General features: G+C 53.5%; 7 protein-coding genes across 7 annotated transcripts; 6 read left to right on the forward strand and 1 right to left on the reverse strand.

Moving 5' to 3' along the window:
- Positions 1–1,080: 1,080 nt before the first annotated feature.
- CGCS363_v009651 (Trichothecene 3-O-acetyltransferase TRI101) lies at positions 1,081–2,616 on the forward strand (the record flags this gene model as incomplete). Its single annotated transcript, XM_036641500.1, has 1 exon — positions 1,081–2,616. One exon carries the CDS (start codon positions 1,081–1,083, stop codon positions 2,614–2,616), a length of 1,536 nt encoding a protein of 511 aa, XP_036493266.1.
- Positions 2,617–3,181: 565 nt separating this feature from the next.
- Positions 3,182–4,456, forward strand: CGCS363_v009652 (putative NADH dehydrogenase; the record flags this gene model as incomplete). The annotated part of the gene is made up of 1 exon (XM_036641501.1): positions 3,182–4,456. The coding sequence occupies one exon, from the start codon at positions 3,182–3,184 to the stop codon at positions 4,454–4,456; it is 1,275 nt and encodes a 424-aa protein (XP_036493267.1).
- A 4,404-nt stretch (positions 4,457–8,860) lies between these two features.
- NSDHL (Sterol-4-alpha-carboxylate 3-dehydrogenase, decarboxylating) lies at positions 8,861–10,398 on the forward strand (the record flags this gene model as incomplete). Its single annotated transcript, XM_036641502.1, has 2 exons — positions 8,861–9,101; positions 9,158–10,398. 2 exons carry the CDS (start codon positions 8,861–8,863, stop codon positions 10,396–10,398), a joined length of 1,482 nt encoding a protein of 493 aa, XP_036493268.1.
- A 4,757-nt stretch (positions 10,399–15,155) lies between these two features.
- On the forward strand, positions 15,156–15,979 carry CGCS363_v009654 (uncharacterized protein; the record flags this gene model as incomplete). The annotated part of the gene is made up of 3 exons (XM_036641503.1): positions 15,156–15,270; positions 15,380–15,453; positions 15,581–15,979. The coding sequence occupies 3 exons, from the start codon at positions 15,156–15,158 to the stop codon at positions 15,977–15,979; spliced, it is 588 nt and encodes a 195-aa protein (XP_036493269.1).
- A 732-nt stretch (positions 15,980–16,711) lies between these two features.
- Positions 16,712–18,595, forward strand: CGCS363_v009655 (uncharacterized protein; the record flags this gene model as incomplete). Its single annotated transcript, XM_036641504.1, has 1 exon — positions 16,712–18,595. One exon carries the CDS (start codon positions 16,712–16,714, stop codon positions 18,593–18,595), a length of 1,884 nt encoding a protein of 627 aa, XP_036493270.1.
- Positions 18,596–20,784: 2,189 nt separating this feature from the next.
- On the reverse strand, positions 20,785–22,269 carry dmoA-5 (Dimethyl-sulfide monooxygenase; the record flags this gene model as incomplete). The annotated part of the gene is made up of 1 exon (XM_036641505.1): positions 20,785–22,269. The coding sequence occupies one exon, from the start codon at positions 22,267–22,269 to the stop codon at positions 20,785–20,787; it is 1,485 nt and encodes a 494-aa protein (XP_036493271.1).
- Positions 22,270–22,902: 633 nt separating this feature from the next.
- On the forward strand, positions 22,903–25,192 carry DUR3 (Urea active transporter; the record flags this gene model as incomplete). The annotated part of the gene is made up of 4 exons (XM_036641506.1): positions 22,903–23,190; positions 23,241–23,502; positions 23,558–23,835; positions 23,891–25,192. The coding sequence occupies 4 exons, from the start codon at positions 22,903–22,905 to the stop codon at positions 25,190–25,192; spliced, it is 2,130 nt and encodes a 709-aa protein (XP_036493272.1).
- Positions 25,193–26,906: the final 1,714 nt, after the last annotated feature.

Genomic DNA, 26,906 nt, shown 5'->3' on the forward strand with positions numbered 1-26,906 from the left:
CTTCATCTTCCAGCGGGAAGGATGCGGCTGTCTGTGCAAGTATTCTCCACTTGTCTCGATGGAGTTCCTTTCAGGCCATCCACGAGAAAGCGACCCAATCGCGTCAGCCGATTTCAACGGCGAAGAACCAACAGCCCCAACGTCTTATTACCAGGCATTTCCAGGGTCCACATATCATCCAACGCTCGCCTGAAGAGTGCATTGTCTCCTTTAGCGCATCGTAACAGGCAAGAAGTCCGAGTTTTCAGAAACTCGCCGAGGCGAATATGCGCCCTAGGAAGCTTCCGCGGCACCCATCTGCAAGCCTCCCGGTATGGTCAGCACCTTCTTGTAACGGTCTGCTCGATGCCGGGGCCCTTGCGTCTCGGCACGGCGGGAAGCCGGAGAGCAACTCGCACTCACCACCAACAGGCCCAACACACCTACCATGCGACCGACAAGTGTCGAGCTGCGAAAACTCCACTTATCATTACGTTTAAGAGAGTGAATTCGCAAGCATCGACAGGCCCAATTGCGCTAGCAACGGTCTAGATATCCAGAAGTCATCTTCGACAAGCCGGTTCAGGCTCGCTGCCATGTGAATCACGCTCTCAAAGCCCGAAAACCCGAGCCCTTGTCAAGGGATATCGCGACCAGACTGTCATCCTCGAAGGTCGATCGACATGGAGTCCCATTTCGTAATGAGCAAACAACGGAGGAACGAGGCATTTGCCTGTTCGGGATAGCGAATACGTGCAGCCTGTAATCACATTTCAACTAGAGTGCAGCGATTGAGACGCTGCAATCTGGCCGGGCCTGAAGATCTTGTTGGTTCCCCTGAACTGCATGTACTACGCCACCCGAGCTGCAGAATCGCGACCAGGTCGGCAGAAACTATCATACGAGCGACGGAAAGCTCCTTGGGGATCGAAGTTCCAGTTGAGATGATAGACCAGCGACGAGAGCTCACTTCTTCAAAAGCCCATCATCCCATGCTCTCCAAAGACGTCCAAACTGCCTGGTATCGACCATACTCTACGCTCGGGTCTAATAGACATTTCATCTTCGTTTCAATTTTGAATTCTTTCTCAACTTCTCAAGATGACGCCGGCATTGACTGAGCCTAGTCTGGTGACTGATGCTGGGCCTCTGCCTGAGAAGACTGTCTCCGTCACAACAGCCACGGAAATCCCCTCGCCGACTGAAACGAATCTCGACCTTGCCCCTCCCCTTCTTCCCGTCGAGCAGATCGGCCCCAAAGGATGGATTCGCTGTATCTATCACTTTGAGCTGCCCGATAACTATGATGCCGACCACCTTACACACATTCTGAAGACTGCCTACAAGGCAATGAAGGATCGTGTCCCCATCGCCGGCTGCGAGGTCGTGCCCCTGGAGGACTCAAAGCAAGCAGGTCTCCTCAAGCTCCGCCACTATGGTGACGAGATTGAGGACTTCCTTGCTAAGGACCTCCGTGGCGATGAGACCTTCCCTACCTTCGCTGAGCTCAAGGCCCGCGGGTTCCCTTCTTCGGCACTCCTCCCCGAGAAGGTCTGCCGTCGTGGATTGGGTGGCGAATGGCCTCAGGCTGGTGACAGGCTGAACGTCACATGGATGCAAGCCAACTTCATCAAGGGAGGTCTCCTTCTCAACATGCTCTTCCTACACGCCTACGCAGACGGCACGACGGCCTACAAGTTCACCGAGCTCCTCGCTGAGGAAGTCCGACGCCTGCAAGGCATCCCAATTACCCGCCCGGCCGAGGTCCCCGTAGAGGACAGAGTCAAGGTGATGAAGTCCACCGGCGCCCAGCCCGGCCGCCCGGAAGACCATGCAGAATACATCGAGCTTCCTTTCACTCCCCCTGGTGTGCCACCCAAGCTCGCCTCAGACATCCACCATGGCCACATCTGGTACTTCTCTCCCTCTGCCCTGGCTGCCCTCAAGGCCGATGCATCCCCTGCCAACGCCAAGCTCTTCAGGGGTCGAGAAGGCATTCCAGAGTACATCACCACCAACGACGCTCTGTCGGCGCTTATCTGGCGCGCGACAATGTCGGCACAGCACAGCACCAAGATCCGCCTCGTCTCCGAAGACCCGACCCCTTCACCTTCCGTGATGGGCATCGCTCTCGATGCGCGCCGGAGAGCGGGCGTGCCGGTGCACAAGCACACCATCGGCAACATCCTTGGCTTCGCACCGGCCGTTCTCGATGTTCGTGAGGTCGTGTCTCTGGAAAGCGAAGCAACACTCGCGGACCTGGCCATCTGCGTCCGCCGTGCTGTAGCCAAGACCGAGGATGTCTACCTTGACAGTCTCAATGCGCTGGTTGAGAGGCTCCAAGACGTGACTAGGCTTGCGCCGACCATGTTCCTTGACATGCCTGGTAACCATATGCTGCAGTCATCATGGCGCGAGTTCCCTTTCTACGATATCGAATGGGGCTCTGCGTTCGGTGAGAAGATCCTGGCTGTCCGCCCGCCATCTGTAGGTGTAACGCACACGATGCAGATTGTGCTGCCGGACCCGAAGAAGGGCGGCATTGAGGTTTTTGTAGGTGTCGAGCATGAGGCAATGGAGAGGCTTTTGAATGATCCTGTTTGGAGGAAATATGCCCAGGCTCCCGAGGGCCTGTAAGCGTTGGCTTTGTATATATGTACGTATCGTTTTAGTAGACTAGGTATCACCATGTTGGCGGTGCTAATGATGGTTTCAATGAAGAATTGCCTTTGCCAAGATCTAGCTCCCATGCACCCCGCAAGTGTATTTTCAAGACCAATTGTTTGGGGGCGCTTTTTTGTGAAAGAGGCAGAAGTTCGTATGCCGGATTTCCGTGTTCTCCATAAATCGGATTCTCGTCAATTCTGGATCTCGGTATTCAGCCACGGAGATCTCCCGGCATCTGCCATCTACAAGCTGACAACCAGCTGCGACCAATCAAAGCGCCTAAATCGTTAGCTAAACTGCCTGAAATGTAACATCTCCATTTCCCGAAAGTCGATGACGTCCCGAAAGTGAAATAGCTACTCCGCAGCCGATCACCACATTTGCCAGGAACTATCGCAAAACCGTAAAACGCGTGACGTCAAGCTTGCGATGCTGAACCTTCGCCCGCTAAGAATGAGGGGGAAACATAAGTAGGCGGGTGGCCGGACAAAGCCATTTTATTGTGAAAAGGGCAATCTCAACATACAGCACGAAAATGGTCGACTCGAAGAAGCCTGTTCTCGCCGTCATCGGCTCCGGCTGGGGCGGCTTCACCCTGACCCAGAAGATTGACCTGTCAAAATACACCGTCAAGGTGATCTCGCCCATCCGCACGATCCAGTACACCCCGCTCCTTGCCAGCGCAGCATGCGGCCTCTTCAACTTCCGCATGGCGGAGGAGCCCGTCCGCCGAAAAAGCCGTACGGACATGAGCTACTACAAGGCCTTCGCCGAGGACATCGACTTTGAGAAGCGGGTCATCCGGTGCAAGTCCGACACGCACATCAAGGGCGACGACGAGGAGCCCGAGTTCTTTGACGTTGAGTACGACAAGCTGTGCATCGCGCCGGGGTGCGATATTCAGGACTTTGGGACGCCCGGTGCGAGCAAGCATGCTTTCTTTCTGAAGACGACGAACGATGCGCGTTTGATTCAGCAGAGAATTTTGGAGATTATGGATAAGGCGTCGCTGCCGACGACGACGGAGCAGGAGCAGAGAGATCTTTTGAGCATCAGGATTGTGGGCGGCGGGGCGATTGGTATCGAGGCTGCGGCGGAGTTGTGGGATCTGTGGTTTGAGGAGATGAGGTTCTTGTTCCCCCAGTTGGATGGAAAGTTGACGATCACGATCCATGATGTCGCGCCTTCGATTTTGTCGACATTCGATGCCAGATTGAGCGAGTACGCGACACAGAGTTTGGAGGGGAAACAAGTTGCGCTCAAGACTTGCTCGCACATTTCGTCGGTGGAGCCTGATGGGATCATCACGAAAGAGGATGGGAGGTTGCCTTCAGGCCTGATCATTTGGGCTACAGGGAACAAGGCAAGCTCGCTGGTGCAGAAGCTGGATGTCAAGAAGCCCGAACACGGACTACCGAGGATACTGACGGACAAGTACTTGAGGGTTTTGCGGCCTGATGGGAGCCCAATGAAGGATGTGTACGCGTTGGGTGATGCAGCAGACATTGATGGGGTGTCACTGCCCACGCTAGCTGAGGTGGCATTGCAGAAGGGAGAATATCTCACCACGACATTGAACGGAAGGGAAGAAGATGTGAAACCGTTTGGTTACAAGCAGAGGGTTCTGCTGGCATACTTGGGACGCCACGATGGTATCATTGGAGGGCGACAGGAATGGACTGGAATGAGTGCTTGGCTGGCTTGGAGATCTGGGAGTTTGGGTTGGACGAGAAGCTGGAGGAGGAAAATCATGATCATGATCAGCTGGATATTCGTCTGGCTAGGTGGACGAGATATCGTGAGGCCGTAGTTGCACCCACGGAGTATACACCAAACTGGCACAATCCTCGGGATTCCCATGGCATTTATCCCGGCTCCATTTCATCATGAATTTGTCGCTAACAGTAAGATGAACCATCAGCCTATTTGAAAGGGATCAAATCACCTTACTGACTCTTGAAGCCTGGTCAATGTCCGTGGCTGTGTGTGGTCGACAACACCTCCAAATCACGGTGCGCTTATTTATAAGATAAGACGAAGCTGGAATTGAATCAAAGGGCGTCAATAATAGTCTAGGTATATCAAAGCATAAGGCTTATGAATTTTTCATTGAAACAGGCGATGAAGTCTTTGAGAGCTTTGAGACTCAAATCAAAGCCCCGAAAACGTGACTCTTCTGAAATCTCTCCTTTCAAACTCAACACGGCCAAGCTTTTGAGAGATCGAGCAGTTCTCTGCAGTTGTGATATCAAGGCCCTACGGCTGATTACCTTTCGAGCGCTAGGGGCAAAAGATAAAATAGGGTTTGAACTGCTGAAATCCCCGTCCTACCGCCTTGGTGACCAGCCATCTGAGGATAGTATTTGTCTTCTGTCGCCAGGCTTCTTCAAGCCAAGCGGCTGTCTTATTAATGATGAACAACGGCCGACGTGCGATTCGCATCCAACATTTCTGAGCTTATCAAACCCGCAACAACTTGTTGACGGCTCTGTAGCCACTTTTTCTTTCCAGAAAACTTCCCTGACGCCTTGAAATGTCGATTTTGTCTTGTGCGGAAACATTTCTCACACAACAATATCGCGATGAGCGACTTGATCGGCAGCGAAAAAGCCTCAAAACAAACGATCGTGTCAGAAGCCAATTCCAATGTCAGAAAGTGATTAGTCGGTCTTTTTTTTCATTATTTGAATAAACCCGGAATCGACAATGAATGACATCGTAGAGCAGACAGCCAAGGCCAAGCAGGACATACAATTGCTTTCAGCTATCGGGACGCCCTATTTGCCATGATTTGGCTGCACATATCCACAGGCTGAGTGCAGCTAAGTTCTAGGACCAGTCTTTACTACCCATTCTTAAGAGGAAAACCAGAAGCCTTAGAAGCACCGTCTAGATACTCTTTTTGTAAGCTGCACAGCTAGACACACCTTATTTCGTAAGCTCATTTCCATGATCGCGACAATTTGTTCAAGAGTGGCTTATAATATGGCAAGCTGGAAGAGCAATGGCTGCTGATGTTCGTGAGGAGTATATCACTGTCAAATTTTCACTTGACGAATGTCAGGCGTTCACACATAGTCTCGCTTAGATGACAGCTGGGAGTCGATCATAGTTTGGTAATTAGAGGCTTACGATCGGTACTTAGTGATGGTCGTTCGATAACGATGAGAGTCATGTGGGAAGTTCACCTGGCATCGACCGATTGTCAGCGAATACTCACCCAGAGGCAGAGTCTGGAGACATTCCATTTGAGACTACCTTGAGAGGTTTCTAGTTAGGGACTTTCATCTCACTGAACTTTCTAAGCCTCTTAGGCAGTTCAGAATCAAGTGAGACATAGAACCTGATACCCCCGGACCATTGCGCGTTGAATGACGAAATTGAGAGAAGTCTGACTTTTTATGATTTATGATAGCCCGAAAGTCTTATAAGTAGCCCAGACTTTAGCCAGTTGACTGTGTTATTGAAAGGACAGAAGTCGAGGAATGAAGTGGTAAGCAGTCATCTGATCCTAAATAATTGTAGAGCACGAGATTTCTCAACTCAATTACATTACAGCGTCATCTCTTTGACGTCCACGAGAGCTGCGGGGCAAATCATCAGACAAAATCAGAGGCAAGGGCCCATGAAGTCGTATGGATGACTTGCTCTTTGATTCGCCTCCGAGAAAGACACGACGACAGGTATGAGCCACTCACCATAGTCTTCCTGCTGAGAATAAAAAAGTGAAGGCTCGGAAGCGATTGGTGAGCACTCTCCTCCTAAGACTCGTCGGCAATATATAGGCACCACCCGTCTTTCGTGGCCTCGTCCGTCGAGCTATGAAGCAAGGTCATAGATAGCTATGCCCTGATAGCCTATGATGCATAAGTTAACTTTAAGCTTGTCTTTCTAAGATTTGATCGAACCGCCAAACTAAAATTTCCGCCTCTTATTGGGTTGCCGCAAGGACTAATTTCGTCTGTGGTACACCGTACGTTCCTGATGCCCATGACTTTCTGATACTCTTGGGGTCAGGTTTCTGCTGCTGCTTAACAGCGTTAAGAATGACTGAATAGCTTCCTAGAACCAGAGATGGCCGATACCACAAGCAGGCCAATACTGCGGGAAACTCGAGGATTCGTGACGAAGCACCCAGAGGGCTGCCTTGGCCATTCGACGCGTTCGGCTTTTTAACTGCACAAGTCAGATTACTTGCGAGGAAAAGAAAATGTCGAGTGGGCATGTAGCCTTTTTATAATCCTCAGGCAACGAGTGCTGACGAGTAACATTCTATCGTAGGCTTGCAGCCCAAGTATCGCGCTCTGCGTTGGCCTCAAAGCGGACACAAGTTCTCGTTGTATATAAGGGGGCGAAAATGAAAATTTTGATTTAATTGAGCAGAATGAGTCGGTCAAAACCACGACCAAATTACAAAGCACTGCATACCTTCGATAGAAACCGCTAGCTCAACAATGCCAGTCTCCAGTGACCATGCTGGTGACATCCTGGGGCTAACATAACAGGACAACATCCAAATTTTATTTTTAGGGTCAAGAAGCATAGACCCGGAGATCCAACCTCCAGAGCCGATGGACGACGAGTGCGGCATCTCCCAAATTTTCCGCTACGGCGGCCTTGCGAAGGAAGCGCAACGACCGGCCTTGGCGAATGCGATAGGCTTAGTACAGATCGAGATTATTTAAAGATAAGGAAAATCCTTCGCGGTTGCCTGCGCGTGTTGCTGAACGGGCAATCTACAGCTATACTTATACTCTTCAGCAGACTGCATCTAAACGTCGAACTCATCTAAGGAGTGACGACTCGCAGCAGACATTTCGGAATGATAAGTATAACAAGGGGTAGCAAGCAGTATCACAATCGCCAGACAATGGTTCAAAATCATCATTAGAGTGATTGGAGGGACAGTCCAACGTGATTCGCCGCCATGTGATAAGGCTTTCCTGGTTCACAGAGGTTGGGTAGTCCGTCAGGTTCGTCAGCACCAAGACATCATCAAGTTGTCTATGCCCTCCGGGATGGTCTGTCTCTTGGCAGGTATTGGCGGGTGTTGAACCATAATATTCCGTTGATGTGGGATCGACGACAGGAAGACACCACAGTTTCCCGCCTAATTCGTAAGGTTTGAGTATAACCTGTGTTCTGGGTCCACGTTTTTAGGCACCGTTTTGCTTCAGATGCGATTGTTTGTAGAAGCACACTCCCTGGGGCTTCGACTGTTTTTATACCGCCCAATCTTCGGACATGACTGGAAGCAGGGTTGTTACGCAAGGTCTAATTATGGCACGAGCGGTATCAGCATCTTTGACGGAAGGACTGACCCAAGGACGGTCGTCGCCCAGTTGCGGCTCAGAAAAACGCTCAGTCGATCTGCCACACGGCTTCGCACAGCCAATGAGCAGGTGCTTACTGCTTACGGACGTGCCCTGGGGATCTTGTCGTCATAAGGTTCTGACATTGAAGCCACCCACCGCACCGCGTGCTGCAGGTCTCGTGTAGCACACGGGGCATGTGCGGGGGAGCTGCCGGGGGTGAGAGCTGCGTGCGCGCCCAATCAGAACGTCACATCACGAGCGAAGAGCTCTCCGCACAAGCAAACCACGCGGGAGTGACGGCCGCGGACCCCACCACAAATCGGTTTCGGGTCGCACCGGTCACGCGTCGAAGAGTGCCAGGCCGTTGGAGGTGCGTAAGTCGGTGCAGGTTACACTGATCGACCCGAGGGATACGAATAAGAGCAGTGCAGCCCTCGTTTAAATTCTGCCTGCAAGGGCTTGGTGAATGGCGTCTTTCGATGGACGGCTTCTCTGCGCGCTGTCTTTGGTGATATCGGAGCGGAGCAGTGGGACCTCGGTTCTCACCGCCGGAGGAGGACTCGACTCGCAGTCCTGGAGGAGCGATTTGATATTTGCGCAAGGACCGGAGTGGTGGGGGCTCGAGGACTCCAAATGTTTAGCGCATTGATCGGCTCGGGAAGCAGGTGCGACCGGCGAGGGGAGCTCGGTCTCGAGAGGCACCTGGCATTAAAAAGCTCCCGCCGCCCCCCTCATTAGCGTTGCGTCATGAAAAACAAGCTTCTTGCGCCATTATATCCGGAAATCTTCTTTGTCTGGAAGCCGCCGTTAGTGTACGAAAAGAGCAACAACTCCACGAGGGGCAGAACCTTAGAGCAAGCAACGGTCAACCGGCGGCGCCCAACACTAACTAGCCCATGATGCTGGAATCATGGACTGCCAAACTCGTCTTCGGCCTAGTGGCGGCCGCGGTGCTGTACCTCTGGAGGATCAATTGGGCCATGTCGAATACCCCGCCTGAGGCTCAGCGGGTGTCGCCGGATCGATGGACGCCAGACCGAGTTAAGCGCGTCTTCGAACGCATGGAGAAGCAGCCCATCGACTGGACACCACACTTACCCCCAAAGCTGGACAGACGCTATGTTATTGTTGGCGGAGCTGGTACGATGGCCCCTTTGATGATACCAATCTGATTGCGCTGACCGTCTTTGTCACAGGCTTGGTTGGAGGACAACTTGCGATTCAGCTGATTGCGCGCGGTCACCCCCCCGAGGCGATCCGTATCATCGACTTCCGCAAGCCCTTACGCGATGATATGAGCGAAGGCCCCGTGTCGCAGGTCGATTTCGCCCAGGCTGACATATCCTCAGAGTCAGCAACCTCTGCTGCATTTGCAAGGCCTTGGCCTGAGTCTGTCGCTCAGCTCCCTCTGACAGTGTTTCACACTGCCGCCGTCATCCGCCCGTCTGAGCGTAGCCCAATGGTGTACGACCGCTGCTCCCGCGTCAACACGACTGGTGCCGCTCACGTTCTTGCTGCCGCCAAGGCCTCCGGCGCCGGCGTCTTCATCTTCACGTCGTCGTGCAGTGTTGCTCTGAAGCCCGTCAACTTCTTCAACTCGCCCTTCAAGCAGTGGCCGGCGAACTTCGTGCAGGTGCTGAATGAGTTGGACTTTTGGAAACCTCTGCGTCCTCATGGCGAGTTCTTCGCCAACTACGCCAGGAGCAAGGCAGAGGCAGAGCGCCTCATCTGCGGTGCCAATGACATACCGGAAGACCCGTTGCAGGATGGAGGCTTCCGTACCGGCGCAATCCGACCTGGAAACGTCATTTACGGCCACAAGGATGACTACCTCATCGGCACAACTTTGAGAATGGCCAGCTTCCCGACCTTCACAGCGCCCTTCGTGCAGAACTGGGTGCATGGAGCCAACGTTGCGCTGGCTCATCTGCAATACGAAGCCGCTCTTCTCGGACCTCACGCGCACAAGGTGGCAGCGCGTCCATTTTTGGTGACTGACGGAGGGGCGCCTCCCACGTTCGAAGACTTTTACACACTCATCCGATCAGTGAGCGTAACGCCATTCCACGTCCAGTACCCCCCGCCTGTGCTTTTGCTGCTTCTCGCCCACTGTATCGAGGCGTATTGTTTGCTGCTTTGGCACGTACCAGTGCTGCAGAAGATCTTCTCGGAACCGAGTATGCCGCTGTACATGATGCAGCCGGCGAGTATAGCTGGCTCCGTCACTGCGCTGATCAACGACGCGGATGCGCGAAGGCGAGTGGAAGACGGCGGCCTGGGATATCAAGCCAAATGCACCAGCATGGAAGGGCAGTGTATGCAGCTGGTGGCTTGGAATCGATGGGTACGCAGCGGAGGCGAGGAAGTCAGGAATGAGAAGGGCCTCGTGAAGGACACCCTCGAAGTCGGTTTAGAACCGGTTGCGAGGAGAGCATGAGACATGATCTTGCATGTGCCCGATATGTAGAGGATAGATCTGCACACGAAGCCAAAAGTAGGAAGGCGAGCGTATTTGTCAAATAGAATAGAGAATCTCTCGAGGTTGCGAGTGCCTGTCAATGTGTTCTCCATCGCAGAAGGTGTCACGGCAACAGAGGCCGGCACAAGCCGCATATGTCGGATGGCGACGTCGGAAGATTTGTTGCATGAGGTATTTGCTCCAGAAACGCGACTGGTTGTTGATTGGACGACGAGTGACATCTTGGTGCAGGACGGGTATCCGGAACCTCAGATCCACGTCCGGGCCCCACAGTCCCGGCCCGCCAAGTTGACGGCGTTGGGGGCGGCTGCATGGCGTGTGGAAGATCCCTTTGGATCTATGACGATGGAATTTTCCACAATCCCATGTCAAGACGGTTGTGCGTCCGAAGCCGTCGCTTCCTCAGACTTTGGTGCCTGTTGTGCTGCTGGGGAAGACCTGGGGAGTACTTGTTCCACTGAGTTTTCGGAGGTCGCGAGTTATTGAGGTAGAATAGAGAAAGTCGCGCAAGCTGCGCCTCCCATCACGCCGCGCATCTATCAAAAGTCAAAGACTTGGCACGATGCGGGCTGGTGCGTTCGTAAGCTTCGTGGCGGGGTTGTTGGCGGCGACGTCAGCAACCCTCACGGTGTGGCAGAGTTCGTATCGGCAGCCTCGTGCAGGTCTAGCCCTCGTCTGCGAACAGAATCCGACGAAACTGCAGCAGTACACACACCACTTTTTCTTCGGGAGGTTGGTTGGACGGTTTCGTACTGGTTGGATGAAAAGGCAGCTAGACAATGCGGAGAATCTGTACGGCGCAGGCAGGTCCGAATGGTTGCTGGGGATGGCTCGACTAGAGAGACTTTGGGGCTGGGCAGGAAAAAAAGGCCGATGAGACATTGGCTATTGGCCGCATACCTCTGGTCGACTGGAATTCAACCAGGAATTAATGTCGCATGAGCACGAGGAGCTCCATATTGGGCAGACAACCAGCCTCTCGGGAAACCGAAGCCGGTTCAATGCTTTCGGAGCCGTCGTTGCCGCGGGATATCAAATCGAAGAAAGACAAAAGTGATAACCGTCAGACGATTTCGGGAACACCAACCCCTCACGGAGCAACGGCGGGCAAAGAAAAACGGCTCCAGGATGTTGTTGATGACGATCGGTGGAAAGCTCGGCATGCAATTGGCCGTCATGATTGGACCAAGAGCTCGTGGTAGCTCCGCGCCCAGGACCGTGGGAGGCAGCTCACCGTGTAGCGTGTGCAGGTAGCGTGTGCCACGGACGGTGGTACCCACGGCGGTACTACTGCAACAGCGTGCTTGCAGGCTTGGGCCTGTAGGTGGACTGCTGGAGGTCCTGTATTGTTCTTTCTGACTGGCCGCTTAGCCGATTTGAGAACGTCTTGTCTTGATTTCAGCCCCGGTTTTGGTAGGGGAGAGGCGGCCTCTTTGACAACGCAGATTGCCAGTTGGTGATGGCGCTTGCAACGGCGCTGGAGCTTTGGGCAGGAACGTCCGTCCGTCGGCCGATACCTTAGGTGCTGGATGCCACCTCAGGGCTAGCGCAGCGTACCAACTTCGCAGTATTCGTCCTAGTAGAGAGTAGTTTCTTCTAGGTGCCAAGATGAGCAGTGATAAGGCACGGCAAGGAAAGAAAAATAAACTGGAGCTGGTGCCGGGTTCGACCGCAAAAGCCAGTGCTTAGCAAGCAGCGGGCATCGGTTTGCGGAGGCCAATGGCATCTGCCGTGCGTTATGGTTGAATGCTTATGAGCCTGGGGTGGTGATTATCCGTAGGGTGATTGCATTGCAAGAGATGTTTGAAAGCAAGGGGCCGCCAACAGAAACACGGAATGGCACTGGGATGCGGCAGGGGGCCAAATGAGCCAGCCCTGGAGAGCAGCGGCCAGAGACTGCCAAGAGCGAGAATGAGGAGGTTGTGATGTGAGAAGGGGTTGGTGAGGGCGAGGACTGTTTCGAAAGATGAGACGCTGTGTCTGCCAGAGTGGTAGGTGATGGCGATGGTACGGCACTGTGAAGTGCAAGTGCGGAGGAGGTTGTGTAGGCCGATGGTTGGAGTTGTGTTGTGCATGTGTCTTGTGTATTCGTCGGTGATGGTTCAGCTTGAGCACTGAACGCAGTTGGGTGCCCACTGAGGGGTTAGCACCAGCGTTCAATGGGAGAGTCCACTGTTGGACATGAACGACGACGGGTTTAAGGCGGCGGACAAGAGCCTAGCGGTCCACAAGGTGCGGTGGGTTGGACCACTTTTTGCTGGGCGCGTAAGAAAAGTCATCGATGATCTGAGCCTGAGAGGGTTGTGTCCGGGTTCCTACCGGCAGTCTGGAGGAAACTCCGAGGAGAAGAGATGGGCGCGGTTCCATCCATTGAGAAGAAGAACAAGCAACAACGGACGCGACGGCACCACTGCAACAGGGAAATGGATTGCGTCCAGTTGATTGGCAATAGATACCCATGTCCCCACACGCTGCAGGTCTCCCGGGCCACGGCAACATCCCAAAGCTGCATATCTGTGGCTGGTGCACCCTTCTGAGTCCATCCCCTCTTTGGACTAGCGCTGTCTTGCCGACTCCAGAAAAGGGCAATCAGCCAATAGCTTTGCAGCGCGGAGTCAGAGGGAAAGAACGGCGGAAGGTGGAGCTGTTTGGGTAACGTTAGCCCGAGATGAAGAGCCCGGGCCTGATGGGAAAATCTGAGTGGGAAAGGAAAAAAAAAATCTCGTCGTCCCCCTCGGGCAGTCTATGATGAGACAGAGACCACCGAGGAATGTGATTTGAATAGGCTTGGCACTGCGACCGTCGCCTAGGCCCAATGAACATCCCATCCCAACCTGTCTGTAGTCCGTCCCATCAGGTCGCGTCCGCGGGCAGTAGCCGCTTTCAGTTTGTGTGTCGTGTGTGCCAGAGTTTGGATAGACAGGAGGAACGGTGTGGTCGAGGCAGGGGCGAATTCAATTGACCATCGTTGCCATTGAGGCTCGTGTCCGTACCGAACCAGCACCTCCCTCAGTCAGTTGGCAGGCTGCCTCGGGCTCTCGTGCAATGACGAGGGGGAACCTCCAGCTTGGCATGACCAACATGTGCACCGCCGGGGTTAAAAATGGAAGAAGCGAGAGAAAGATGCGACGAGGCGAGTGAGGCCATCACGAGGGACCGACGAAAGTTTCAGTCTCGGAGTCTCCAAAGTCTGAGGCGACAAGGGCCAGGCACCGCGGCAGGGGAGTCGGGGACAGCCTATGCCTGCCCAGCACTGGCATCCACATGGCGGCGTGTCGGTCCTTGCCAATTGGCGGGTGGGTGGTTGAGGGCGAGGCTTGATTGCAGCGTGTTAGTCTGGTGAAATTGCGCTGCAAATTTCAAACTTCGATTTGATTTCTTCTCGCGGCGCGCTCGCACCACACCAAAACATCGGGATGGCGCTGTCTTAGCTTTTTCCAGAGCTATTTTCTGTGCGAGGTTAGTTGCATAAGTGCCTCAGAGCTGCTGCTTGGAGCTGCTGGCTGGTGTGCTGCAGCTGCGGCCACCCGCTTCAAGCAAAGCAAGCGTATCTGATGTTGGGATACGTACCACCCCGGCCAGACGGTTCGCGACCGCCCTTGCCGATAAGAGTCCGTCCCGGTGCGGCCTGGCTGTCTGTGCAGATGGATATGATGACGGTCCATCGCGGTGAGTGAGTAAGTGGGTGGGTGATGGCCAGTCGGGCAGCACAGTTCTGACCTCGCGCCTCGCCTCGGTGTCGCCTTTCACCACAACAAGGAACGAGAAAAAGTCGCCCAGCACTTGACCAGAATGCGAATTTCTCGGTGGGAACTCGAAGAGATACGGCGGAGGTACGGCGGGCGCGTTGGAGAAGACACGCCAAGGCCGCGCTAGACACCACTTCCTGGTCATTAAGGTAGGTACCTGGCTAGGAAGGTTCCCCTCTCCCCCCCACCCGCCGTCCTCAGTGATGTGTGGACCCCAGCCACACACCTCACTGTTAGTGCGCCCACCCTTGCACGAATACACCCTGTTTGTGGGCAGCAGCCAAGACCAGCAACCTGCGACTAAGAATCATCGTGGGAAGGAAGGGAAGGGACGGGAAAGCGAGGGAAAGTGAGGGCGAGCGGGCAAGCCGCAACACACCTTACCTTACTGCGTACGCACACGCTTTGATTGCGGCACCTGCCCGGCCGGCTTGCCATTCTTTCCCCCTTCAAGAGGGAAGGTGCGGCAGGACACCCTGTAAAGCTGCACCTGCTTTCTAGTCCAGCCAGTATTCCCCATCGCGCTTACCGCATCGGAAAGACAGGCACAGAAAGAACGTGGGACTGGGGACTTGCTGGAACAGCTGCCGCCACCGCTGTCGCTGTTGTTGCTCCAAAGGTACCTACCCAATGCCTACCTGCCTTACCGACCTACTGCAGAAGGTACCTTCCTACTGACTGCATGCTTGCCTCCCGTCATAATAAAACCACATCGTTGCCCATCTCGCCCTTCTGTTTTGACTGACCTCTTCTCTTCTCCCGTCCAACGTTCGTCAAACATCCCCACGAAGCAGATCAGGCAAAGAAACATCTTCACCGCCGTCTATCCGATTCTTGGACCGAATATTGCTTGCTTGCCTATCAGACAACGCTCCAGTCTTCTTCCGCCACAGAAATCAACCCAACAAACTTTCTCCGCACCACATCACCACACACCCAACAACAACAACAATCACCACCGTCAACATGCGTACTTCCTTCGCCGTTCTCGCCATCTCGGCCGTCACCGCTGTCTCTGCCCAGCGCAAGGTCTACTCTGCCGCTGACATCAATGTCGCCAATGTCAACCTTCAGACCAGAGGTATGTTTGGCCCCAAGAATACGAGGGAAAAAGGTCCCGGCTCCATTCATATCGGGGCCGGCCTTACCGATCACAACTAGACCTTGGTGCTAACAGACCATTTCTACAGCTTCCTGGTGCACTGGTGAGCGGAACGTCTGCAATGTCCTTTGCAACCGCGCCACTGCCAACGAGTGTGATCCCGTAAGTTGCCCTCTATTCCTTCAGACTGCGCCGATTGAGTCGCCAGTCGCCTCTGAAGTTGTCGCAAACCTGGCGCAACAATCCCAGCACCCATTGTGATCCGACCGAGCTAACTCCACCTTTGCAGGCCACCCTGAACTACACCTGCACCTGCTCCAACGGCACCGCTCCCGGACTCGAGTACTACGAGCAGACCCTTCCCACTTTCATCTGCAACCAGGCTTTCGAGGACTGCATCGCTGCCAACGTCGGCAACGCCCGCGGCCAGACTAACTGCACCGACTCCATCAAGTCCCAGTGCGGTACCATCGACGCCCAGGCCGATTCCGCTGCCTCTTCCACCACCACCTCTGCCGCCGCTACTGGCACCGGCTCCGGCTCGACTACCGGCACTGGCACCGGCTCCCAAGCTTCCCAGACCCCCGCCTCCTCCAGCTCATCCGGTTACGCCGCCCCTACCGCCGCTCCCCGCTATGGCAATGCTGCCGCTGTTGCTGCGATTGGTCTGTTCGCCTACATGCTCTAGATGCACATCTTCTAGATCATGGCTGCCCAATTTAGCAATGGCTTCGCCTTGAATACGAGGCGAGCTTGCAGCCGCTTTCACTTCTCTGTATTCACCTTCCCTACTACCCGATCCCGCGTGCTTGCCACGCGGCACCCTAATTTTGATGAGGAATACGTGGAATTATGCGATGGAGACGATGGATATTCCCACCCGTATGGTATTTTGAAGTTCGAGGAGGAGTCAGTGCGTTACGGGGGATGGGTCGTGTTACCCAATGTTTGCTATGCATTTCGCGTTTAGGCATGATCAAAGACAGTCAAGACGACGACAAAAGAAATGAAGAATTGGTTCTGCAATCCCCTGTCCCTTCTGACACGTTTCGGGGCCATCTGCCTTCCGCCATAGGCTCTTTTCTTTGTAAGGCCTGCCCAACAAAGGTAGGCCGCCAAGATTCGGCCACGTTGTCAACGGTTCACTGACAGTGTTCTTTTACGACCCTGCAGACAGCTCAAAGGGCAATGACAGTTATTGTCTGATTCCCAGACGGTTCTTTTGCTATGTCAACACAATCACATTGTTCAGTAACCCGAGCTACACCAGGCATCGCGATGGATATAATACCCAGTGGTCGGTGGCCAGTATTGTCCCCCTGACAGCAAATCAACCAGCTCTTCGCAACCACTGCATCATTGACTGAAGCAGATCCATATACCCTCACAGAAAACGCAACCAACTCACCCAAACATCACCATGCCTGGGAAACAGATAGCCGCAACTGCCCCTCGCGTCTCATTCGGCGTCGAGCTCGAGTTCTTTGTTGCATACGTTTTCGAAGGCAGCCCCGATCCCGACGAGCCCATCAAAAATGACATTCAGCCACTGTCTGTCGTCCCATACGACGAAGAATACCCAGATAAGAGTAAACACAAGATCCCGGACGACTGGGTTCGCGAACAAATAAGAAAAGCGTTAATCAAAGCCGGCCTGCCCGTCTTCGGCAGCAAAGAGAAAATGGTCCCGGGATCCGTCCAGGCAAGCCATAGCGAAAAAGTCATGTCTGCATTCAGGATAGTGGACGACTGCTCACTCCGCGAATTCAGGCCTGAAAATTACTTGATAACGAAAGTCGAAGTGAACTCCCCCGCCATGTACGACATGCCAATCTCGTTCGATTTGATTCGCCTAGCGGTGAGCACGATCACGACCCAATTTCGATGCCGCGTGAATCCGACCTGTGGCTTTCACGTACATGTGGGCAACGGTCTAACCGAGAGGATCGACCCGAGAACACTGAGAAACTTTGCCGCGTTACTGTGGGCTGCTGACCCGTTCATCAGTAGACTCCACGCACCTTGGAGAGCGATCACGAAGTACAGCCAGTCGGCGCGCGTCAACGGGATCAACAGGGTGGGAGCTAACGAGGGCCCTTCTGATTGCCTCTTGGAGCAGTTGGAGAAGGGTCGCCCGTTTGGGTTCCCCGCAAATTGGATGGGCAAGGTGAAGTATCTCGGGAGGGATCGATGGCTTGGTGAGTCTCTGGTTGCGGATGCTGACGAAGACAAGATGCTGCGAGAGATGGAGATGTACACAGCGGACGACGTGGCCGTCTTGAAGTCGGAGCCGTGGACTCATCGACCTCAGGTTCCCCCGCCTGTCGTAAATAAGGGGCCTGCTTCGAACCCGACCGACGACTTCGGGGAGCCGGTGCTTGACTACGAGGCGCCTGTCCCGAGACCGGCGGACTTCGAGGAGTATATGTCCTCCGCGGCGGAGAAGTTCGCGCCGCCGCGGCCTCGGCCGTCACCGTTGAAGCGCAAGTACCCCCGCGTTCCCAGCACGATGAGGCGGGACTGCCGCGAGGACCCGGACTTCCTGAAGCCGTACCTGATGCGCTACGACGTCTATGGCAACGACGCCGGCCCCCTCGAGAACCCGGTGCCGCGCGTGGCCCCCCAGCGGACGGACGTCATGTCGGGCGTGCGGGACCTGCTGGCGGCGGACATGACGTCGGCGCAGATTGGCGAGATGATGCGCAACGTGATCGGGAAGCACATCAACTACCAGTTCGACGGGTACGCGCTCGGGTACATGCAGACGATCGGGGCGGTGGCGGAGCAGCGCGAGACGGGGCGGATGTTCTTCAACGCGAAGCACGACACGGTGGAGTTCCGCGAGGCGGCGGGGACGCTGGACATGGAGTGGATCACGGCGTGGGCCAAGATCTGCTGCCGGCTGCTGGAGTGGTCGCGGGACGTGGCGCCGGCGGAGTATATGGGCGTCATCCGGCTGCTGGCGTGGGCGCAGGAGGAGGAGGGCGCGGAGGGGGAGTACGATGTTGTTGACTTCTTGGTCGATTTGGGACTGGTGGCTGAGGCGCGGGTGTGCGAGGAGAGGCTGCACAAGGGGGATGCGGTGTTTTGGGAGTGTATGAACTTTGAGCCTGATCCGGTCCGGGAGGGGGCTGCGTTGCACTTGTTGGATGATTGGGAGACGATTGAGGCGAATGAGGTGGACATGGGAGGGATGGGGATGGCGGAGGAGGGGTTCGGGCCGCTGATTGGGGAGATGGTAGGGCAGGTGCAAGGTGGGCAGGTTAAGGTGAGTGAGAGGGAACCTGATATTTATGATCCTTGACGCAGGTAGATTTTGTGGTGATTTTCTTTTGGTTCTTGTAGTTAGGTGCTATTGTGCCGTTCGGTAAGTGGAATGATGTTTTGATAGACTTTTGAAAAATACAGTTTTGGAGGGCTTTTGGGTACGACTCATTGGTGACACGGAGCGATACAAACGGAATAGGCAGGTGAGCCGGACAAAGGATACCGAAGCTCCGGGTCACGGACCGCGGTGGCCCACTCTCACCGGAGCCACGGCACCGTCCGGCCAGCGACCGGCGGAGTTTTGGGAAGGAGTTTTCTGATTGGTCTATTACAACACCTCCAAAAACAGAGTGCTGTGTGAGAGGAAAACATTTGAAGTTTGCACTGCGTAAAGAAATTTTAAAAAATGGTAATGTGGAAGTCGTCGGTATTGACCGTACCATGGTGGCAAGGTTTCTATTTAAATGTGGCACTTATCATCTGCATGTCCAATGCCAGCAAATTCGATTCGCTTATGTCTTCTTGTCCTCTTGCTCATGACACGTGCACTAATCTCTACAGATGAGGAGCAATGTCTGATCGACCTACTGGGAACGCGCGGATCGATCGGCCCTGCAGCGATGCTCTGTTTTGCTTTCTGGACGTTGTTGGACCCAGTGTATGCTGTGCGAATACTCGACGGATGATGTGTGTGGTTCGGCCTCCGAGCGATTTTGTTTTTCTGAAAGCTTTTCGTTTCGGAGCTTCTAATTAAGAAGAATGTCGCCAGAGCGTTCGACCAAGCAATACATCGCAGCCTGCACCGGACAATTGTCCTGTCTTGGGCAGCCTCAAGAACACCTCTGCATCTATCTTAAATACACGTCGGGTTAGATTTCAGGCGTTCATGTCAAAACAGACCGAGGTTTATTGTTTGTTTATTACTGTCGTCGTCGGGCATCGTTTCTCATAGAATACTTCACAGCCGGCATGCATGATACAGAATGGACAGTGGTCGGCTCACAGCATAGTAGTCCAGTTTTCTCATGCGCCTCCTTCTCGTACGACTCTAAATGATCTTACCACGCTTTTCGCTTGGTGTTCGCGATTTTGGGCCGAGAATTATATCAACAGAGCAGCTTTCCCTTTTTCAGGGGGTCTAAACTGAAGATAGGGCATAATTTGAGAAACTATTTGGCGGCATGGTATAGTCATCAGACTTTAAATCGTTTTTAAGAATGCGAATTACTTTGCCTTCTCTTCAGAGCTATAGGGCGCTGATATGGAGCATCTGTTCGAGCATCTGTCTCAGCTATTTCCTGTAACGCTTTCCAGAACACCACGCTTGTCAATCACGGACGGGACCGACTTGTGGCTGGCCACTCATGCCTGATGGGTATTCTTGACGATATTGTAAGCAATGAAAGACGCCAGTGAAGCAAGCTTCTAGTGGTCTGAGACACGAGCGACGATGCCCATTTCGTGACGATCTTGTCGCAAAACGGATCACGGTTGTTCTCGAATGCGTTAAGCAGCCTGTGCCTGTGCGATCGACGGTGCCCAGCACTGATTTGCGTCTTCATAGCAATACTGTTAGAATCTGTAACATTTGTAGCTTTCATTGGAGGCTTGAGAAACGAGGAGAACATGCAATTTGTTCGCCTAGCTTGATTCCCCCGATAGAGCTTCATGTAGGCAAGATTGACGCGCGATCTCACGGGGAAGCATAAATACACATAACGCGATGTCTCGACTTGGTGCGTGTCCATGTGACAATGGCAGCTCCGCTGCGAAAGTTCTATGAAACAATGTGGAATAGGGTGTAGTCATTTTTGGTGTTACTTACGATGCTAAAGGTGCCGAAACCAGAGAGTGCGCTCATCGTCGTTTGTGTGGACTACTTCTTGTCGAGTATTCAGCTCACACGGGATAGGCCAGACTTGTTGGCACAACTTTGTAGATTCTATTGAACCCTCAAGTATCCTCACCTCGGAGGCTGATCCTCCCCTCAAATTACGGGCATAATTGACTCAGCCAGCAAGAGTCCGTAACCGCGAACACAAACCCAAGTAGGCAGCAGTCAGAGCGATAGCCCCAATGGATTGGTTTTTTTCGTTAACTTGACGAAAGAATTATAGAAGGGTATTAATAGCTTCTCCTAATGAAAGAGTTTATTTCTGGGTACATAAGATTCATGTGTAATATGTAAGGGCACAGGATCCATACCTGTTGAATCCGTGAGACGCTCTAAAGTTGGCCTGATTTCTCGTCGTCCTTTCCCAAAAACGGTGGTCTATCCTCACCAGCCTGCCATTTGTACTTGCTTCCCGGGTGGTCTTTAGGCAGCCTCCTTGACCCAATGAACACTTCTCTTGCCGTCGCACCCTCCTTCTCGACTTCAGACCTAAAGATTCCGCGTTTCCGAAGTTCAGGAAGTAAGTGCTCAATGATATCCTCAAAAGTACCGGGGTTCGTGACATGAGCCAGGTTGAAGCCGTCAACATCGGCTCCTTGAACCCATCGCTCCAACTCATCAGCGGCCGTCGTCGGACTGCCCACAATCTTGGCGCCCATGCCGCCGATGCTGAGGTACTCAACGATTCGCCTCTTCGTCCAGGGAAGATTGTCTGTACCAGGGACGGTGTCGGACCAGCGACGGACGATGGATCGGATACGAGGTGAATCGGTCATGAGAAAGTCCTCGTCATCTGGGTATCCGGACAGGTCGACTCCCGTCCAACCGCCGAATAGCGCGAGGGCTCCTTCGGTATCGGCGTACTTTAGGTAGTCTTGTCTCTTTGCCTCGGCCGCTTCATCTGTTGCTGCCACGATAACGTTGATGCCCAAGATGATCTTGATGTGGTTAGGGTCTCTCCCCTCCTCGGCTGCGATCTTCCGAAGATTGTCCACCGTCTTCCGGACGCCTTCTATAGTTTGACCGCCGATGAAGATAGCTTCACCGTGCTTGCCTCCGAAACCATTTCCAGCTTCGGAGACACCAGCTTGGAACAAAAACGGCGTGCGCTGTGGTGACGGCTCGACGAAATGCGGTCCTGGTACCTCAAAGTACTTGCCCTTGTGATGAATCTGACTGACCGCATCGCTGGCGATGTAAGTCCCGCTCTCGCGATCAGCCAAGACTGCATCGTCGCGGAAACTGCCCTCCCAAAGCTTGTAAAGCACCTCCAGATATTCATGGGCAATGGCATAGCGCTCATCGTGGGGGATCTGCTCCTGCAAGCCGTGGTTTCGCGCGGCGCTGTCCAGATATGAAGTGACAATGTTCCATGCCAGCCGTCCTTCGCTCAGATGGTCCACCGTCGACAGCCTGCGTGCCAGAGAATAAGGCTTCTCGTAGGTCAAACTCGCGGTAACCCCAAAGATGAGGTTCTTGGTGGCCGCCGCCATGGCCGGAACCAAGTAGAGTGGGTCGTTGACGGGGAACTGCGCACCGGAGGCCAGGGCCGGGACCACGTTCGCCGGACCCTTGTACACGTCGTAGGGGCCCAGGGTGTCGGCGATGAACATGGCGTGAAAGCCGGCGTTGTCCAACAACTGCGCAAGCTCGGTCCAGAAAGAGAGTTTCTTGTATTGGTCGGTATTGTTCCGCGGATGCTTCCAGAGACCCGGGGCCAAGTGGCCGGGGGTGTTCATCACAAAGGCATTGAGAATGATTTGCTTTTTGACTTTGGCCGTGTTATCGCTCGATTGAGCGTTTGTCGTGTCCGCCATGTTGAATATGTTTTTAATGTTTCAAAGGCAAGAGTAATTGGGATTTCTGTTTGCGGAGAAGTGCTTTCAACCAAACTCTCGAACACGCCGTTGCTTGGATCTTGTCGATTTACCATCTTAACTTTATCCTGTTATCTCGTCTTGAAGGATTGCCGATCGCGCGTGTTTCGAAACCACAAAGACCCAATAGCTTTGGCGGGATTACGCATGGGTGGCTCTTTCGACATATTGCACCATCGCACGCAACCGATTGCGATCTACCGAGACGTCGACCCCCACTCACGAAATCCCCCGATACCACCAACTTCTCCCGCAACAGCCCCCAACTTGCTCCTGTGGTATGGACCCGGAATTGAATTTATACATGTGAATAATCAGGGTAGCTGCCAACATGGATTGAGTTCACATAACGCAATGCGGGGCATCTAAGATGTGACCGAGAACTGGGGCTCTGAGATACCGATCTCGGGTCAAAGTCAAGCTTTGCAGCCACGATCATTCTTAAGAGACGGTGTTCCTGGGCCAAGGAGGCCGGCCAAGAGTGGCTCACAGGTCCTCGAGCCAACATTCTGTCTTTGATTGCCTTGGCGCACTTCTTTATTCTCCATACCAAGAAAAGACAAGGCTTTGAGGATGTCGGTTCAGTTGGGCGTGTCGGGGGAGACCCTGATCCCCCAGTCGACCGGCTATGGCATGCTCATCGGGTTGGGCATCGGGTTCTGCGGTGTCATTCTCGCAGCCGTCAAGATCCAAAAGGCATACCTGGCTGAAGACTCGGGCACTTCGGAGATGTTCATGGTGGCCAACCGGTCTGTCGGAACTGGGCTGACGGCGTCGGCGGTCTTTTCCTCGTGGATGTGGATCAACGAAACGGTTTTCTCGGCGGCTTTCTGTTACAAATTTGGCCTTGCAGTGCCCTTCGTGCGTTCAACTCACTCTTCTCTCGAAGTGGTCACTAATACAGTCATCAGTGGTGGTCAACGGGTCTCTGCTTCCAGATCGCTCTGATGGCGGCTCTGGGCGTCTTGGCAAAGATCCGAGTTCCATACGCCCACACGTCACTTGAAATCATTCGAATGCGCTACGGCTGGATTGGACACATTGTCTTCATCGTGCTCAATATCACGAACAACGTCTTTGGTTGTGCAGGCATGATCCTCACAGGGTCACAGCTTATCTACGGTATCTCGGGAATGCACTTCGTGGCTGCAACGATTCTCATCCCACTTGGAGGTTGGTATTCTCTGCAGATCTTATGGAAACTTGAAACTAATAAGTCGCGATGCAGTCGTGCTTTACACCGCTGTTGGCGGATTGAAGGCCACCTTCATCACCGACTACCTGCACACGCTGATTGCTCTAGTCCTCATTATCTACTTCACGCTCAAGGTTCTCACGCACGATGCCGTTGGTGGTCTCGGAGGTCTCTACGACAAAGTCGTAGCGACAGCTTCGGAGAATATGATCGACGGTAACTACAAGGGGTCTTTGCTTACGATGAAGTCCCGAGATGCAATCATTTGGGGCTTGATTCTGAAGTTTGGTAACTTGGCTCTTGTTGTGATGGTACGTACTTTCAATTCTAGTATTCCTACGACTATGAAACTGACCCTTTTAACAGGACACTGCGTTCTGGCAAAAGTCTTTCGCGACAGAAGTCAACGCAACCGTTCCCGGATACAACCTGGCGGCCGCAGCTATCTTCGGCATCCCATGGGGTCTCGGCACCGTTATTGGTCTTACCGCAAGAGCGCTTCACAACACTCCAATTTGGCCTGCCTACCCGCAAGAATTTACGCTGGCGCAGGTCAACGCAGGACTCGTCATGCCTTACACCGTCAAGGCACTGATCGGTGATCAGGGAATCGACGCCTTCCTAGTTTTGGTCTTCATGGCACTGACGAGCACCGTCTCGTCATCTATGATTGCAGTCAGCAGCATCTTGTCATTCGACGTGTACAAGACTTACATCAACCCCAAAGCCTCAGACAAGAAGCTGGTGCACGTCAGTCATTTGACCGTCGTCTTTCACGCAGTCTTCATTACTGCCATCTCACTAGCTCTGAACTACGGAGGCGCCGACATGACATGGATCGGCTACTTCCGCCCGATTCTGTCCTGTCCTGGTATCATTCCACTGGGTCTGACTCTGTGCTGGTCAGGTCAGACTCGCTTGGCAGCAATCGTCTCCCCCATCCTAGGTTTCCTCACCGGACTGGGCATCTGGCTTGGAACAGCCCACGTAATCTACGGCGAGATCAACATGAAGACAACTGAGGGGAGCTTGCCAGCCTTGTACGGGGCAACCGCTTCCTTCTTCTCACCTGCTCTGTACTCGGTCCTTCTTTCGCAATACAAGCCTGAGAAGTTCGATTGGAGGAGGTTTCTGCTTACAGAAATCGCGGAGGAAGTCCAGCTGAAACAGAGCACCGAAGCAGAGAAGGACACTGACGATGGGAATAACTCGTCCACTTCCGAGTCACAGAGACCGGCGCCGTCCTTGCTGAGTCCTGAAAAGGCATCGGACCCGGAACGAACCGCAGCAACGGCTGGAAACGAGAAAACCCCAGCTGCGGTGTTTTCCAGGGATGCTATTCTGAATGGCGAGGTCAATTTGGACGACGTCCGTCATCCGTTTGACGAAGACACGATCAAGCTGCTGTATAAGTGGTACCGCATTGCCTGGTACATGTTCGTCGGCATCGTTCTGGTCACCTTTATTCTCTGGCCGATGCCATTATATCGCGACTACATCTTTGAGAAGACTTTCTTCAAGAGCTGGACGACGGTGGCTATCATCTGGCAGTTCTTTGCTTTCTTTGCGGTTGTAGTATACCCTCTGTATGACGGACGCTACGAGATTGCCCGAGGTGCAAAGGGTGTATGGCACTCAGGGCGGGACCTTCTCCGGTCTAAGCATTGACAAGGGAGGAGAGATTTTCTTCTCGATGAAAAAGAGTATGACAGCAATGAGCATTTTGATGAATGGTTGTAATAAATAGCCCGAGTGTCTAATGAAGTTGGCTCTGTCTATAGACATTAGACCCCCAGGAGTATTCCGAATCGTAGCATGTAGTAGCGACAGTGACATCGGTCTTCAGTGGGCAATTTTTACTACAACAGACATGGCGTGCGTAGCGGGAGTGGATCTGTATAACATGATCTTGTATATTTGACGGTTGAACGCGAACAACTACAAGCCCCATTTCTACAATCTCCGTCTCAATCTAGTAAAAGATCGGCTTTATATCGCGCTGTAAGCATTCAAGCATAATAGTATTGCAAGTATAACATTATTGAATGCCGTCCCGTTTCGTAGCCTGTTTCGAGTAGAAGACGGCATCATCAATGTTTACCTACTCTCAGGCAGCTGGCGATAAGGGTTCTTTCAACAGTGCTGATCACCAAGGTCTACATCCAGCACCATAGCAATGTGGCTGGAGTTATTGCAGAGAGAGAGAGAAGCCATCCTTGAGCCCATCCCATAGGCAGGCAGTACGAGCAAGGACCCTGGGTTCGGGTGTCTGATACTGATCAATGAGACAACACCAGCTTTCAGGTCTGGTCAACGTCATCGTCGATTGTTTCTGTCGTTCTAACTCCCGAATAAGTTGGAGATAAAGGCACCAGAGTAGCAGCTGATTATATTCCGACGACGAGGCTTGTCAAGCCTTCGGGATTCTGCAGCTCTAGACGACAGCTTTAGGAGCATATCGACGGGGGGCATGCTTGACCAACTGAGTATTTGAGTCTTGGCTTACGAGTACGATTTCCATGAGCCCTTTACCCGAGACCGTTGGCTGGGGCGAAACTTGCAGACGCGTGGAAGCTCTGAGCCAACCACCGCTGACTTTGTGTTCAGGAGCAGAGGCAAGAACAGGTTGGTTGGCCCGCACTGCTCGAGGCTTTGATCAGGTCCAGGCCTAGAGGTCTCGAGGGTCAAGGCCCGAGTTTCAATGGCATTGTTCTCAGGCTGAAGAACTGGGGCATTGTGGTGGCATCGAGAACAAAGAAGCGGGCCAGGCCGCGATCGGTCACGCTGTGACGAGAACCAAGAAGAAACCAGCGTCTGGGGTATAAGATGCCCTGGAAGACCACACTGAGTAACTCTCGAAATTCAAGCCTCATCGCGGTCGACTACCTGGCAGGAAACTCAGCTGCCAACCATGGGCGACATTCCGGGCCCTTCCGTGCTCGACCGACTAACTAACCTGCCAGTCGAAATCCAGCATCACGTCTTGTTAGAACTTCTCTCGACCAGCAGCCCCTGTGTCTTTGCTCTGTTTGTCCCAGAATGGGGCGTCTGTTCTCACGGAAACGACCCGGTGAACGCCGCGTATGATCTACAGAGAACCCAAGTTTACACCCGAGGAGTAAATGGCGGTCGAGGAACTTTTACTTCTGGTAACGTACATCGCGAAGGTGACCACATCTCGTTCCCTCTGAAAAACAACATCCCATGTCGGACCATCGAAGAACTCAAGTCACGCTTTCCTGCAGCCATGGACTGGGCCCTGAAAGACCTGGAGCGAACCCGACTTCAGCGCTACCACCAAATCTTCCCACGGGCGCCCGACGATGACATAGGTAAGTACATGGCACACGGCGGCCTGGTCTTTGGTGAGTATGACCCTGCA

The sequence above is a fragment of the Colletotrichum siamense genome (assembly GCF_013390195.1).
Source record: "Colletotrichum siamense strain Cg363 chromosome Unknown KSG_Cg363_contig06, whole genome shotgun sequence".
Classification (NCBI taxonomy): domain Eukaryota; kingdom Fungi; phylum Ascomycota; class Sordariomycetes; order Glomerellales; family Glomerellaceae; genus Colletotrichum; species Colletotrichum siamense.